At 37.2% G+C, this 14,905-nt stretch overlaps 1 protein-coding gene and 1 pseudogene across 3 annotated transcripts in view; one reads left to right on the top strand and one right to left on the bottom strand.

Annotated features, from left to right (window-relative positions):
- Positions 1-14,905, top strand: part of IFT56 (intraflagellar transport 56) — a 37,909-nt gene that overhangs the window by 10,865 nt on the left and 12,139 nt on the right. For all 3 annotated transcript variants that reach the window (XM_059933248.1, XM_059933250.1, XM_059933249.1), the window contains 5 exons: positions 215-386; positions 7,262-7,336; positions 11,110-11,212; positions 12,509-12,564; positions 13,692-13,745. In XM_059933248.1, the coding sequence (XP_059789231.1) occupies positions 215-386; positions 7,262-7,336; positions 11,110-11,212; positions 12,509-12,564; positions 13,692-13,745 (460 nt within the window). The remainder of the gene's footprint in view (positions 1-214; positions 387-7,261; positions 7,337-11,109; positions 11,213-12,508; positions 12,565-13,691; positions 13,746-14,905) is intronic.
- On the bottom strand, positions 3,273-3,650 carry LOC132372173 (large ribosomal subunit protein eL36-like; annotated as a pseudogene).

Raw genomic sequence — 14,905 nt, 5'->3', positions numbered from 1 at the left:
AGTTGTCATCTTTTACTCTGCTTATGTCAAAACACTTAAATATTATAATACAAAAAGAAAGATGCTACACTGATTATATTCTTCTTTTTTCTTTAAAAGAAGAAATGTCCTCTTTGCCTTGCTGTCCACTTGAGCCATTAAAAAGGTCTGTAGTTTGACAACATTTCTGTGAAGTAGACTTAAATTGTTAATCCTTAATTCTTTCATCTAATAGGGAGTACCTTGCCCTCAATGTTTATGTGGCCCTGTGTTACTACAAGCTGGATTACTATGATGTGTCTCAAGAAGTCCTGGCTGTTTATCTTCAACAAATTCCTGATAGTACCATCGCACTCAATCTTAAGGCCTGTAATCATTTTCGCCTTTACAATGGCAAAGCTGCTGAGGTAGTGATGAAATTTGTTCTTTTTTTTTTTTTTTTTTTTTTAATTTCTATTTTTTGGCTGTATTGGGTCTTCATTGCTGCGCGCGGGCTCTCTCTAGTTGCGGCGAGTGGGGGCTACTCTTCGTTGCGGTGCGCGGGCTTCTCATGGCGGTGGCTTCTCTTGTTGTGGAGCACGGGCTCTAGGTGCGCAGGCTTCAGTAGTTGTGGCATGCGGGCTCAGTAGTTGTGGCACACGGGCTTAGTTGCTCCGCAGCATGTGGGATCTTCCCGGACCAGGGATCAAACACGTTTCCCCCGCATTGGCAGGCGGATTCTTAACCACTGCACCCCCAGGGAAGTCCCGAAATTTGTTCTTAATTTACTTAATTCCAGTTTGAATTACCCTGTACTTCCTGGGTTATTCATGAAACTATTATCTGTTACTCTTGATTAATATCCCTTTGTTATTGCCAATGTGATTCTACAAGAACCCAACTGTATAAATATTTATATTTACCAGATATTCTAAAAAGAATGTTGACTTCTGAATTCTCTATGTGTATCTGATATACTGTAGATGATCTTTATCTATGCCTTACGTTAACTTAAATATGTTAAAACCAAACACTTCTGCTTCTTTCTTTAAAATATGTTTGTGGCTCAAAGTCATCAACATGTAATCAGAAACCTAGGATATCCATCGCTCTCTTCTCCTTCATCCACAATCTATTATCCACCAGTTCCTATCACTTCTATGTCCTGAACATCTCTTTTATCTGTCCCTTCTTCTCCTTTGCCACTGCTCTAGTTCAGGCATTCCTCATCTCTCATTGTAATTCTTTAAATAATTTCCCTGCCTCTAGTCTTGTTCTCTCCAGTCCAGCCATGGAGTTTGTTTCACACACCCATCCTCTCCTACTACCATAGCTTTGCATACAGCATTCTCATTTCCTGGAGTGCCTTTCTCTGCTTGGTATACTTCAATGTCTCCTTTAAGGTTACCCCAAGAGGCAATAGTGGTAGACATTTTATAAATACTTAGAAATTGGTTAACTTATAGGCATTGTGCAGAATACTTTATATCCATTATTTAGTTTCCCTGACAATCCTGTGGATAAATTACGTTATAGCTCTTTTTTTTTTTCTTTCGTGATTTTTTTTCCTTGTTGTTATAGCTCTCTTTTTATAGGAAACTCAGAGTATACAGGAGGCCATACATTATGATCTCATTTTATTTAACTACACACACATACGCACACACACACACACACACACACATATGCATACACACATATGTATATTGGGCTGGCCAAAAAGTTCATTTGAGTTTTTCTGTAAGATCTTACAGAAAACTCCAAACGAGCTTTTCGGCCAACCCAATACATATAGATATAAATAGATCTATAAATAGATATATAGATAGCATGTTCTATATTATATCTATATACAGGTTCAGGTGTATGTATTTGTATATACTTTATGTACAGATATTTTTAGATTAACCCTATGAGGGGGCCATGCTTAGAAATTACTTCCTTGGACATTACTTTAGTTGACGTCAGAAGCCACCAAAATTTAAATGTAAAATTTCTGCATGTGTCAAAATTTTAAAATCTCACCTTGCCGAAAAAGTAGTGTAAGTGGCATCATACCACCCTAGAGTAGGGGGGAGGAAGGAAAGAAACTGAAACCAGAAAATTAATTAGTATATCAAAGCAAAATTTATTGTGTAATAGCAAGGAACACTATTAACATACTTTACACTAACAGCAGATTCAACTGCTGAGTGAAACAGTGTTTAGCAGCTGGCAGTTGGAGAACACGTCCTTAACGTACGCCCAGATTCACTTTTCATGGTTTATGTCGATAAAGGTGGTCAATTGTGGCAAAAGAAATGCCTATCAGTTAAATTGCTTAGTATGCAATGGAGCGGTCCCTTTATATATCGATATTATATAAAATACATTCTTGGAATACTCATTTCAGCTAGAGTCCCTGGAGTCTGCCGAATTGGCTGGTTCCCAGCATCAGCAGTTTAATAGTAAACTGGATTTGCAATTTGATCTCATTAGAGTTTTGTTTAGAATAAGTGAAAGAAGAGAAGTGTATTCTTGCCTTTCTACCTTGAGTCAGTCTTGGGGACTTTGCCAATTTTAGTATAACATCCAACCTATTAAATGTTTACATTTTGTCTGCACATGTTCTTTCCAGAGTCTGGTATGGGTGGCATGGCTAACCAATATGCTGTAGGTCTAACGGTATCCAAGTCAGGATACGAAACTGCACTTCCCATTCACTAAAGGCATGTTTTTTCATTTGAAGTTGTGTCCATGTAGATTACATGTTGATTTTATAGTGTTCTCCAGCAGTAGATGACTATGTCAGAGGTACCCTAAGAAGCGTTTTTTTTTTGGAAGCGAGAGGATATAGTTTGTGTTTACTTATGATAATTTTATTAAACCATTTAAAAGCCTCTAGTAATTCCTCTAGTAATTTTTATAATGGGCTCTATATTGTACAGTTCATTCTCTCCCCAGACACCAAAGCATTCTGCTCTTCTATAGTAAACATGAAATAATCTGTAATGATTCACTCAATTCTTAAAGTACTTTGAACACCTTACCCAAGGTTATACAACTAACAAGTGAGAAATTCAGGTCTCAAACCCTGACTCTAAAGCCCATAGACTTAACCACTAAAATTTACTGCAGACTTAGTTGTACATTCCTCTTGCTCTTAATTTATATATATACATAATAATATAGCTACCAAATAATAAGCATGATTATTTAAATATAATCAAATAATGTGGTTATTATATCTTACCAATAAATAATTGGTAATAATATAGCTATTATATATGATTTTATATCTATATATAAAATCACACTTATTATTTGGTAGTTGCCTAATTTTCTTTTTCTTTTTTTTTCTGAAAAGGTTTTATTATGCACTGAGGGGAGGGAGCTCTGTCCTTCTTGGCTGCTGCTTTCCTCCTGGCTGCCAGGACATTACTCAGCTCCTGTCTCTTCCTTTTGGCATGGAAGTGTGTCCCCACCCTTTTCTTGATGAACTTGAGGGCCCGCGTGTCCTTGGAGACCTTGAGCAGCTCCGTGGCCCGCCGTTCTTAAGGGGCAAAGCTGCATACCTCTTGGATCATGTCTCGCACGCACTTGGTATACTTGGTGAGGCGCCCGTGGCGGTGGCTATGCCTCGGCTTGCTCACATTATTAGTCACCTTGTGGCCCTTGTTGAGGCCAGCAGCCATGGGCCAGCACAGAGCCATGGCCCTGAGCTGCACTGGGGCCCTGAGGGTCCAGATGGTGGCGGATCCTACCCGAGCAAGGCCTCATTAACCTGCTTTAATTATCTTTAATCTAGACAAGCTCATCGAGGGTTGAGACTGTCCTTTGACATTTGTATCCCAGGACCTGGCACAATGCACACACAAAGTTGATGCCAGCTAAGTAATGGTTGAATGAGAAATTTAAAATATGACTAACAAATTAAGGGAGAATCACATTAGAAGAAGGAGGAGGTTCAAAAGAGGTCAATAAAGATGCAGATTGAGAAAAAGCCATTGGGTTTCCTGACTGGGGTTTCCTACTCTGATTAGGGTATCATTATTATTGGGTGTTGAAGCTAGGTGGCAAGGAGATAAAGAGTGACTGAGTAATCCCTTGGATTGAGAATTGTCCTAAAGGATATGGCAGAGGAATGACAAGTAGATGATGAAGAAATAGAAGCAGTGAATATAGGATGCTGGTAAAAGGAAGAAGAACACTGGTTTCAGAGGATAAAGAACTTTTATCCCCCCAAACTGGGAGGGCTCCAGTAGTGATTAAGAGCAGGAGCTTTGAAATCAGATGGACCATATTCCAGTCCTAGCTTACTAGCTATGTGGCTTTCAGTGAACTACTTAACCTCCTTAAGCATTATCTGCAAAATATGCAAAATAATAGTGCTGAATTATTGTAGGTTTCTGTGATGTATGCAAAGTCCTTACCTTCATATACATAGTAAACTCTCAGTGAACTGAGCAATTATCAAAGATTTGATAGGCTGAAACATAGTCAAATTTATCTTCTTCTTTATGCTTAGTGCTTCTGTATTTTGTTTAAGAAACGATTTCCTAGCCCAAATTATATTCTCTGATATTATCTTCTAAAAGCCTATTGTTTTGCCTTTTTCAAATCCAGCTTATCTGTAATTACATTTAAAAGGTTTGACTTCTCAATGAAAGACAAAGATTGATGAATTAAATTGAAAAGACAAAACCCTAATATAGGACACAGAAAATTTGAACGTAAAATCACGTATTCATGTTTCATGAGGAATATTTCTTACATGATTTCTATCATGTTGTCATGCTTTTAGAAAGGTCATTTTCACTCTAACATATTATAAGATGACCTACATCTTCTATTTATAATTTTATGTTTTAACAGCTTTGTTGAGATATATGTAACATGCCATACAGTTCACCCTTTTAAAGTATACAATTCGGTGGTTTTTAGTATATTCACCACTATGTGCAATCTTCATCATGGACAATTTTATTTATTTATTTTTAAACACTTCTTTTTTTTTTTTTTCCTCTATTTTTGGCTGTGCCATGAGGCTTGCGGGATCTTAGTTCCCTGATGGGGGATCGAACCCTCAGCCTCGGCAGTGAAATCACAGAGTCTTATCCACCGGACCACCAGGGAATTCACACCACAGTCAATTTTAGAACATTTCCATTACCTCAAAAAGAAACTCCATACCCTATAGCTATCAACCCCCATTCACCAAGCCCTAAACAACTACTTAATCTACTTTCTGTCTCTATAGATTTGCCTGTTTGGGATATTTCCTGTAAAAGGAATCATATAATATGTGATCTTTTATGACTGGCTTCTTTTACTTTAGCATAATGTTTATAAAGTTCATCATGTTATAGCATGTTTTAGTACTTCATTCATTTTTATGACCAAATAATATTCCGTTGTATGGATATACCACATTTTATTTTTCCAGTTGTCAGGGGATGGTTATTTGGATTGTTTCCACCTTCTTCCTATCATGAATAATGCTGCTGTAAACATTTGTATACATGTTTTGGGGCATGTTTTGAACATGTTTTCATTTCTTTTGGGTATATACCTAGGAGTGGAATTGTTGGGTCATACTCTTTTCCAGAGTGGCCAGTTTATATTCCCACTAGCAATGTATAAGAGTTTCAATTTTTCTACATCCTTGCCAACAGTTGTTGTTACCTGACTTTTTCATTCTAGCTATCCCAGTGGATATGAAGTGGAAGCTCATTGTAATTTTGATTTGTATTTCCCTGATAACTAATGAAGTTGAACATCTTTTCATGTGCAGTGAGTGCTGCTTTAAATTTTGCACCCTAGGTAGCTCACTTGCCTCACTTTTAGTCCTGGCTGGCCCTGCCTGAGATCAAAGCTATCCTCATAATACTAAAAGATTTTGTTTTTTCACTTTCATTCACTCAAGTGTGCAGTGAAGTTTTCCAGAGACAACATGATTTCAACATAGATTGATTGCAGACACAGATATGTCAATCCAGCTGTCATCTGTTAAGCCAGACATTAAAGAGATTTGCAAAAATTTAAAACAGTACTCTTCTCACTAAATTTTTGTTTTGGTACATACAGTTTTTTTAATGAAAAATATGTTATCTGTATTAATGTGTAGTGGGTTTATTATTACTTTTGATTAATTGATTGCTTAAAAATTTGTTTTAATTTCTAATACAATAAATATGAATGGCTATAACCCACATAAGCAAAAACTCTTTGGGATCCTTAATAATTTTTAAGATTTAAAAAAGATCTTGAGATCCAAAAGCTTGAAAACTGCTGAACTAGCCTAATATTACCCAAGGCAGGGGTCCCCAAGGCCCGGGCCACAGTCTGGTATCCGTTCGCTGCCTGCTAGGAACGGGGCCGCACAGCAGGAGGTGAGTGGCAGGCAAGCGAGCGAAGCTTCATCTGCGCTCCCCATCGCTCCCATTACTGCCTGAACCATCCCCCTGCCCCCCTCGCCCCCCCCATCTGTGGAAAAATTGTCTTCCACGAAACTGGTCCCCAGTGCCAAAAAGGTTGGGGACCGCTGACCCAAGGCTTTGGAATTACTGCTGTGGACAAGAGAGAAGATCAGTAAATGGATTGCTGAATAGGTGTGCATTCCTATGTGACATCGGGTAGAAAAAGTTTGTAGTGCTTAGTGAGAATAATCAAGGATTTAATTATTTTATCCAGAAAAGCTTAGGTACCCACTGATGGAAGTAGAGAAAGGAGGTGAGGAGGCTTAATCAAAATTATAGAGTGGCAAGATGGGAACAGCAGAAAGCTGGGGAAGCGGGTAAGTGAGTCTAGGACATTAGTGAAGACACTGGAAATGGCTGACCATTTCTTCTAAGGGAAGTTAAGGGTGCAGGATAATATGGAAGAGATCTGATAGGTCTAATAAATAATAGCGTAGAGGGGAGAAGTTATGTTAATTGCATCATGTAAATTAAGGCCAATTCAGCAGGAAGGAGACAGTATTCAGGACATAGGTGGAATGGTCAGATTGAAGAATCAGCCTTAGTTGTTAAAAGTTTGTCACCTGAAAGAAAAGACTAACTCTAGGAGTCTACAAACTTGGGTTCACCAGTTTCAAACTTGCTGATTAGTGTAAGGTTCAATCACTTAATGTTTATAAGCCTCAATGTTCTCATCTGTAAAATGAGAATAATAATAATTACATTGATTATTTCTTAGAGTCCTGCAGAACAAATGGAACAGCATGTTAAATTCTTTGTAAACTATAAAATGTTGTAACATTTTATATGTGATATGAGAACTATACACTTCTCATTTTCATAAGGCTTTCCTTTTTTAATTTCAGGCAGAACTCAAAAGCTTGATGGACAACGCTTCTTCTTCCTTTGAATTTGCTAAAGAGCTCATCAGGCACAATCTGGTGAATAATAGTTTGCAGTCTTGACTGACGTGAGGCCTACCCTATTTTGGTACATCACAGTGGTTAGAAAGATGAATGAAGGGAGTTATCTCAACAAGTATTTCTCTACTTTAAGTAAACTCTTTCTTGCTGTGGAGGAGAGAGAATGAGTTTAAGATACCAGGTTCTTTCCTCAAGCAAATCCTTATTGGGAGGGCAGTAATACATACTTAACATTTAGAAAGAAGTGTAAGGCAGTGAAAGCCACGTGTTCATTTTGTTGGCAAAGACAAAGGAACATATCCCTTTGGGTTATAATAAATGGGAAGGATATTCTGATGAAAATAAAACTTGAGCTGGTCTTTGAAAGATGGCTGGGATTTATAGGGTTCATTTGTGGCAGGGACATGGATGAATGAATGAAGAAGACATATGTGATAGGTTGTGAGCAGTTTGAATTTACTAGAACAGAAAGTTTGCACTGGGGCACAGTGAAAAATTAAAGTTTTACTTAGTGAAAAAGTAAAAAGGGGGTTAGGTTTAGGGCTGGATTATGATGGCCATTGCTAAAAAAAAAACATTCAGATGGTTTCAAGTTTGATTCCATTGACTATGCAGTAGAGTGGGTGCAAAGCAGCTGCATTCAACTCAGACACCCGGGACATTGAGAAAATTATTTAATATTGTTGAGTTTCAGATTCCTCATCTGAAAATGGCAATAATAATAACTACTTCTTTTCCTTCTGATTTCTCTGTACCTTCTTTGGCACCAAGTCTCTTGAGTATGAATGCCGAAAACCATAGCTGTTTTAGACTCTCTCTTCCCCTTTATCTCTGATAGCTACTCAGTCACTTAATCCTATTAATTCTTTGTTGGTATTGTCTTATATTCATTCCATTCCTCCTCTAATTCAGGCCTCCATCACAGATAGCGTTTTTTGTGGTTATTTTTTATTGTGAGCTTCTGCCTCTAATCTTTTCACTTCTGGTCTAGTTTATAAATTAAAGACAGATTAATTTTTGTGGAGAATGATGTGTTAGAAGTAGTAGTCTGGAAATTAAACTTGGAAAGAGATTAAGACCAGAGAACAGGTTTAGGAGTTTTCTTAAGAGTAGTGATAGTTGAAGAAAGAGTTAAAAACAGAGAAAAATATGGTTCCAAGAGAGCATTTGTACTTAAGTGGCTGGAAGAAGGAGAATAAGAAAATATCTCAAGAAAGGGCAGGCAAGAAAAAGCACCTAGATAATGTACAGTTGACCCTTCTACAACACGGGTTTGAACTGCATGAGTCCACTTATACACAGATTTTTTTCAGTCGTAAATACTGCACGGTCTGAGGTTGGTTGAATCCTCGGATGTGGAGGAACCATGGATGTGGGTGGCTGACTATAAATCGTACTCGGATTTTCAGCTGTGTGGAGGGTCAGGGCCTCTACACCACCCACTCTGCCGTTGTTCGAGGGTCAACAGTAATGTCATTTAAAAATTTTTTTTCTGATTTTTATGCAATTTTTAAAGGTTACACTCCATTTACAATTATTACAAAATGTTGGCTATGTTCTCTGCGTTGTACAAATACATCTCTGTATCCTATCTTACACCCGGTAGTTTGTACCTCCCATTCTCCCACCCCTATATTGCCCCACCCTCCACTGGTAACCACTAGTTGGTTCTCAATATCTGTGAGTCTGCTTCTTTCTTGTTATATTCACTAGTGTGCTGCATTTTTTAGGTTCCACATATAGGTGTTAGCATACAGTATTTGTCTTTCTTTGTCTGACTTATTTCACTTAGCGTAATGCCCTCCAAGTCCATCCATGTTGCTGCAAATGGCAGAGTTTCGTTCTTTTTTATGGCTGAGTAATATTCCATTGTATATATAGACCATATCTTCTTTGCCCATTCATCTGTTGATGGACACTTAGGTTGCTTCTAACTGTAATGTCATTACAAGTACACATTTTAATCACCTGGGAGATTTTTTTAAATAATTATGGATGAGATTTTTACTGAATGGTTGGCTAGGGTTCGGCCATGAGTACTTTTCTTAAAAGTTTCCCAAGTGGACATAATATACAGCCAGAATAAAGAACTGTTATATGTACGTATAACTGGAAGATGCATATTAGCTAGCAATAGGAATTATTCTTGGAGGGTGGGATTAAAGAGAAAAGTGAAAAAATGGAAATTTTCCTTCTTCCTGTTGTAATAGTATATGTAAGTTTTTTCCAATGAATACAGATTACCTTAATGTTTAAAACAAAACCTGAAAAATATTAAGCAATATAAATTGTTGTTAGCATCGACTTTTGGAGTCAGATCTGAGGTCAAAATCAAGTTATACCATGTACTAGCTTTGTAACATTGGGTAAGTCACAAACCATTGATGAGTCTCCATGTTCTCATATGTAGAATAGGGGAAATTACAGTACCTACCTTATTTCCTTGTGAAGATGAAATGAGGTAATGTGTATAAGGTACCTCAAGCAGTATGCAGCATATAGTAAGCATATAGTAAACAGTGCTTTTGTTGTCATGCTATTCCATCGGTGTCAAAACTGCAGGTATGTCATGGAGCAAGAGGACAGAATAGTCCATTGAATTTGGCCAAAGGGGTTAATTTGTGACTTGTAGAGTGAGTTTACTAGTGTGCAGAGAGCAGAAGCAAGTTTTCTGGGAACTTAAGGAGTGAGAGGATGAGAAGAAAGTTGAAGCAGGGAACCACATACTTTTAAGGTGTGGCGTTGAAAGAAAGGAGAAAAATAAGGTGCTATCCAGAGGCAACAGTGGCACCAAGTGGAAGATTTTTCCAGAGAGCAGGAACCTTTGTGCATGTTTGAAGTTGAGAAATGGGACCAGGATTAATGAAATAGAATGATTGCTTAATACAGAAACAAGATCTAGATGGAGTCAGAAGTTATGGCATCAAAGAAGATAGATGAAGGAATTAATCTTGGCAAGAGAAGGGAGCATCTCAGACAAGGAGGAAGCAAATAAGATGACCATATGGATATTTTGATACAGAAAAAAGAGATTAGGTCATTTATGCCTGATTGCCTTGATTTCTGTATATTTATTTGTGACATAACTGTGTGCCAGATACTGTGCTAGGCTCTGAGTACAGAACAGTATGCAAAACTGTCCTTTCATGAATGATGCTTTTGTTTTAGCTATTCTCTGTAGCATTTATTATCATATGACAACATACTTAAGTTTGCTCTTTGAAGGTCTCTCCCCACCTGAGTACAGCCTATATAGTGACAGGGGAGTGACTTGTTCCTGGTGTAACCCTGCTATTACAATACCAAGCATATAGTAAGTGCTAATGAATATTTACTGAACAACTAAATGAAATATTACCTACTATGTGCCACACATTTAGCCCACTTTAACTCATTTAATCCTCATGATAACCCTGAAAGGTAGACATTACTAATGCCATTTAGAGATGAGGCAACAGTCTCAGAAAGATTATGTAAATTCCTTCATGGAGTTTTTGATAGAGAATATCTGTCTAGAAAAAAAGTTCCATTAATTATTGGGTACTTTAAGAGTTTTCTACAGTTCTTATGAGGAGAAAAGGAAATGTATGCAATAGGGTTATGCCTTTATTCTATTTCTTATAATTTAGGATGGTTTTCTTTTAATTAGGTCAAGGTCATGTGTTTATAGAGAGAGCTTCAAAAATATATTCATCCTTTCAAAGAATAACTGTTGTGTCAGCTGCTTACACATTTCCACCAATAAGTGAACTCATAGTTATTGCCATAATACAGAGTTTCTCTGTCTTTAGGTTGTTTTCCGAGGAGGTGAAGGGGCTTTGCAGGTTTTGCCTCCCCTGGTTGATGTCATTCCTGAAGCTAGGCTAAACTTAGTGATTTACTACCTTCGTCAAGGTAAGAAAACTGTGTCTTGGTCTTGCCTATTTAAGATATTTTAGAACATTTAATCTCTAACTGAACTACTTGCTTAATCTTTAAAATCAATTCATAATACTTCCAAAAATATGTTTGCAACAGGTTCGTAGGACAGAACAAACTTACTGGTATTTATTTGTTGTGCCTTTTCTCTTTATTCTCTCTTTCTTCTTCTGTTGCTTCCAATCTCTCACTCATTCTGTTCTTTTCTTTTCCTCTTATTTTTCTGCCCTTTGTTCTCTATTCATTCTATTTCAGTTTTTCTATTTTTTTTTCCTTCCCCTCCCTCGTTTCTTCTTTTTCTTGTGTTCCCCTATGTGTAATGTACATCTACATTTTCTTGAGTCTTTTCTTTTTCATCATTAATTGTTTTTTATTTGCTCTAATTGTCTGCCTTTCTGTTTCTTTGTGCCCTCAAGCTTCCCATGAGAAATAGTATGATGCAAAGAGAACGTGATATTTGTTTCCCCTGAGTAAGGATGAAATTGTTAGACACATGCCTAAAGCAGGCTTTTATCTAACAGTTGTGAGTACAGGGCAGGAGTTACTGTGCAGTGGTGCCGGCACTCTGTCCTGGACCTCGGACTACCAGTGTGGGCCTTTTTAGGTGCATGGTAGAAACCAGCCAGACAACATATTCCGCATTGAGGAAAATGTCAGTGTTTATTAGCATAAGAACATGAACTTGCAAATAGTTCTCTCTAATTTGATATATAAGCACAAAGAAATATGCTTTTGGACGAGAATTAAAGAAACACCTTATATATTTTATAAATTAATTTTTATTCTAAAAATTTTCAAACATAAACAAAACAAGTTAATAGTATGAACATCCAAAATGAACACCCAAATATGCATCCCAGATTCAACAGTCTTCTAGATATTGCCAGTCTTTTTTCATTTATCCTCCCTCTCCCGTTTTTGTTGCTGAAATATTTTAAAGCGAATCCCAGACTTCATGTCATTTCACTCCTACATACTTTATATCTTTTTAAAAAATGGTTGTTTTTCTTATATAATTACAATGCCATTGGCATATACTTCCCCATTCCTTATTTTTAGCTTGAACTTTTAGGTGCTTCATAGCTTAATATGGGTTTCCTACAGATATTTGGTTATCTACTACTCAACATTGAACTTGATGGAAAGTTAAGAGACAAAAAAAACAAATCATACTTCCCATGAATGTTTGAAGGACCTTATCATTTGGGAGACTGTTTCAGAAGAGTTTGCTAGGATACAGATTAGTATAGCTACTTATTTCTTATATTTCAGATGATGTACAGGAAGCTTATAACTTAATTAAGGATCTGGAACCTACTACTCCTCAGGTAATTGCGAATGTGTTGCATTTTTACTAAGCAAGTTCTGCTGGAAGCAGAATTTCAGAAGGCATCTTAGAGAAGATTCTTGCTTATAGAATCTCAGGAGAGATCGTATATATTGATCTAGGAATGTTATGTGAGACTTTTTTTTTTTATGTGAGACTTTTGATATGAGAATGAATATCCTGGACTTTTTGATATTTGTAAATTCCCGTATATGTGGTCCTCTCCTCAGAAGGGTTGATGTTTGAAAATACTGAGATCTAGAATTCTGATGAAACTAGATATAGAAACTTACATCAGCAGTATGGTTGTCTGTACTATGTCTGTGTCCCCTGCTAGGCTGTTAGCTCCTTGCGGTCAGGGATTGTGTCTGTATTGTATCTCCAACACTATGTACACTAAGCACGTAGTAGGCATTCCACTCATTGAATGAAAGACTGACTGAAAACTGTTTCTAGATCTAAACAGGTATATTTCTCCAGTGTATTAAAGGCTTCAGCATCTTTTGTTCTGTTCTTTTTATGAGCCCTCTTAAATAAAAATAGTACCCACATAAAAATTGATAAAGCTAAGGAGAGTATCTATTAAAGAACAGAACCAAGTCTGAAGGGGATACAGGTGAGGCCTCAGGACTCCAAAAGCAAGAATACCTTACAAAGGAGAATCAGAGGACACTTTTTTTTTTTTTGAGGTAAGGGATCACTAGCAAAGGAAGGTTATTATATCATTGGAAAGGGAAAAATATTGATAATATATATATGATGTCATCACAGAGAATGGCAGTGACTGATAAGGTGTAAAAATTATTACATAAACGTTTTATTGTTAATTTTTTCCACTGAATTGAAATAAAAACAAAACTTAACTCCTGTGAGTGTCCGCTGAGTTTTTCTGCTTAAGATTGAGAATTTGCAAATATGATGAATTCTGTTATATGAATACTTTCCTGGGAAACAAAGGAAAGTCTGCTGATTCTTTCTTTCAAACCAGGGATAGAACAGAGAAAAGTGACTTTGGGTAACTTTTGATAATATATATAAAGCATTAAGTTGATGCAAATGATCTATTTGAAAGATATCTTATAGTTCCACGTTCCTTTTAAATTAATTAGTGATATTCCATGTGTCCAGGAGTATATCCTCAAAGGAGTGGTCAATGCAGCCCTTGGCCAGGAAATGGGTTCGGTGAGTATAAAATCACTGGCAATCTGTAGCTTGCAAAGTTATGTGTGTGGAAAAGATCAAAATGAATATCAAATTTCAACCAGCAATAAACTTACAAATAGGCTCTTCTGTAGTTCCTTTTATTTCTCCATATCCCCCAGTCCAGATTCCATTGTGAAAAGAATCCTGTGTTATTTAAAGACAAAAAAGGGGAATTCCCTGGTGGTCCAGTGGTTAGGACTTGGCGCTCTCACTGCCAGGGACCCGGGTTCAAGCCCTGGTTGGGGAACTAAGGTCCTGCAAGCCGCACAGCATGGCCAAAAAAATAGAACAAAATAAAATGAAATAAAAAAATAAAGAAAAAAAAGAAAGCTACAACCCTAAGAATTGCTGCTTTGGTTTAAAAAAAAAAGCCCAATTGTTAAACAGTGTGTATATCTAATAACAACAGCAAATCATTGCAAAAATTCATTCTTATTTTCACTGACTTTTAAAAATTTTATTTGTTTGGCTGCATTGGGTCTTTGCTGCTGTGTGCGGGCTTTCTCTAGTTGCAGCGAGCGGGGGCTACTCTTTGTGGCATGTGCGGGCTTCTCATTGCGGTGCCTTCTCTTGTTGCAGAGCACAGGCTCTAGGGTGGGCTTCAGTAGTTGCGGTGCATGGGCTCAGTAGTTGCAGCTCGCCCGCTGAGTAGTTGCAGTGTGTGGGCTCTAGAGCACAGGCTCAGTAGTTGTGGCGCACGGGCTCAGCTGCTCTGCGGATCCCTTCCCAGACCAGGGATCGAACCCATGTCCCCTGCATTGGCAGACGGATTCTCAACCACTGCACCACCAGGGAAGTCCCTTCACTGACTTTTTTTTTAACCTTGCATACCTCTGAGCTATAATTTTGACATCTGTAAAATGGGAATAATTGTTTCTCTGGAAAAGCTTTTTATAAGTACCAAAATGCTGACTAAAATTAAGCTCTTATTCCTCTGAATATGGCATAGTAAGTTCTTTTTGGAAAAAAGTGGAATATAAATAAATCTTTTTATCTCCAGCTCACTCCAAAGTGCTTCATGTAGTAGATAGGCAATAAATAGCTATTGAATAAATTAATGATTTTATTTAATAAATAATCCTTGTTATAGCCATATAACATATATAGCTCCTACCACAAGGTCTGATATATGATAAAAG

Source organism: Balaenoptera ricei, chromosome 9 (assembly GCF_028023285.1).
Source record: "Balaenoptera ricei isolate mBalRic1 chromosome 9, mBalRic1.hap2, whole genome shotgun sequence".
NCBI classification, from domain to species: Eukaryota; Metazoa; Chordata; class Mammalia; order Artiodactyla; family Balaenopteridae; genus Balaenoptera; species Balaenoptera ricei.
Note: the sequence above shows the minus strand (reverse complement) of the source record. Positions and strands in the feature narration are given on the sequence as shown.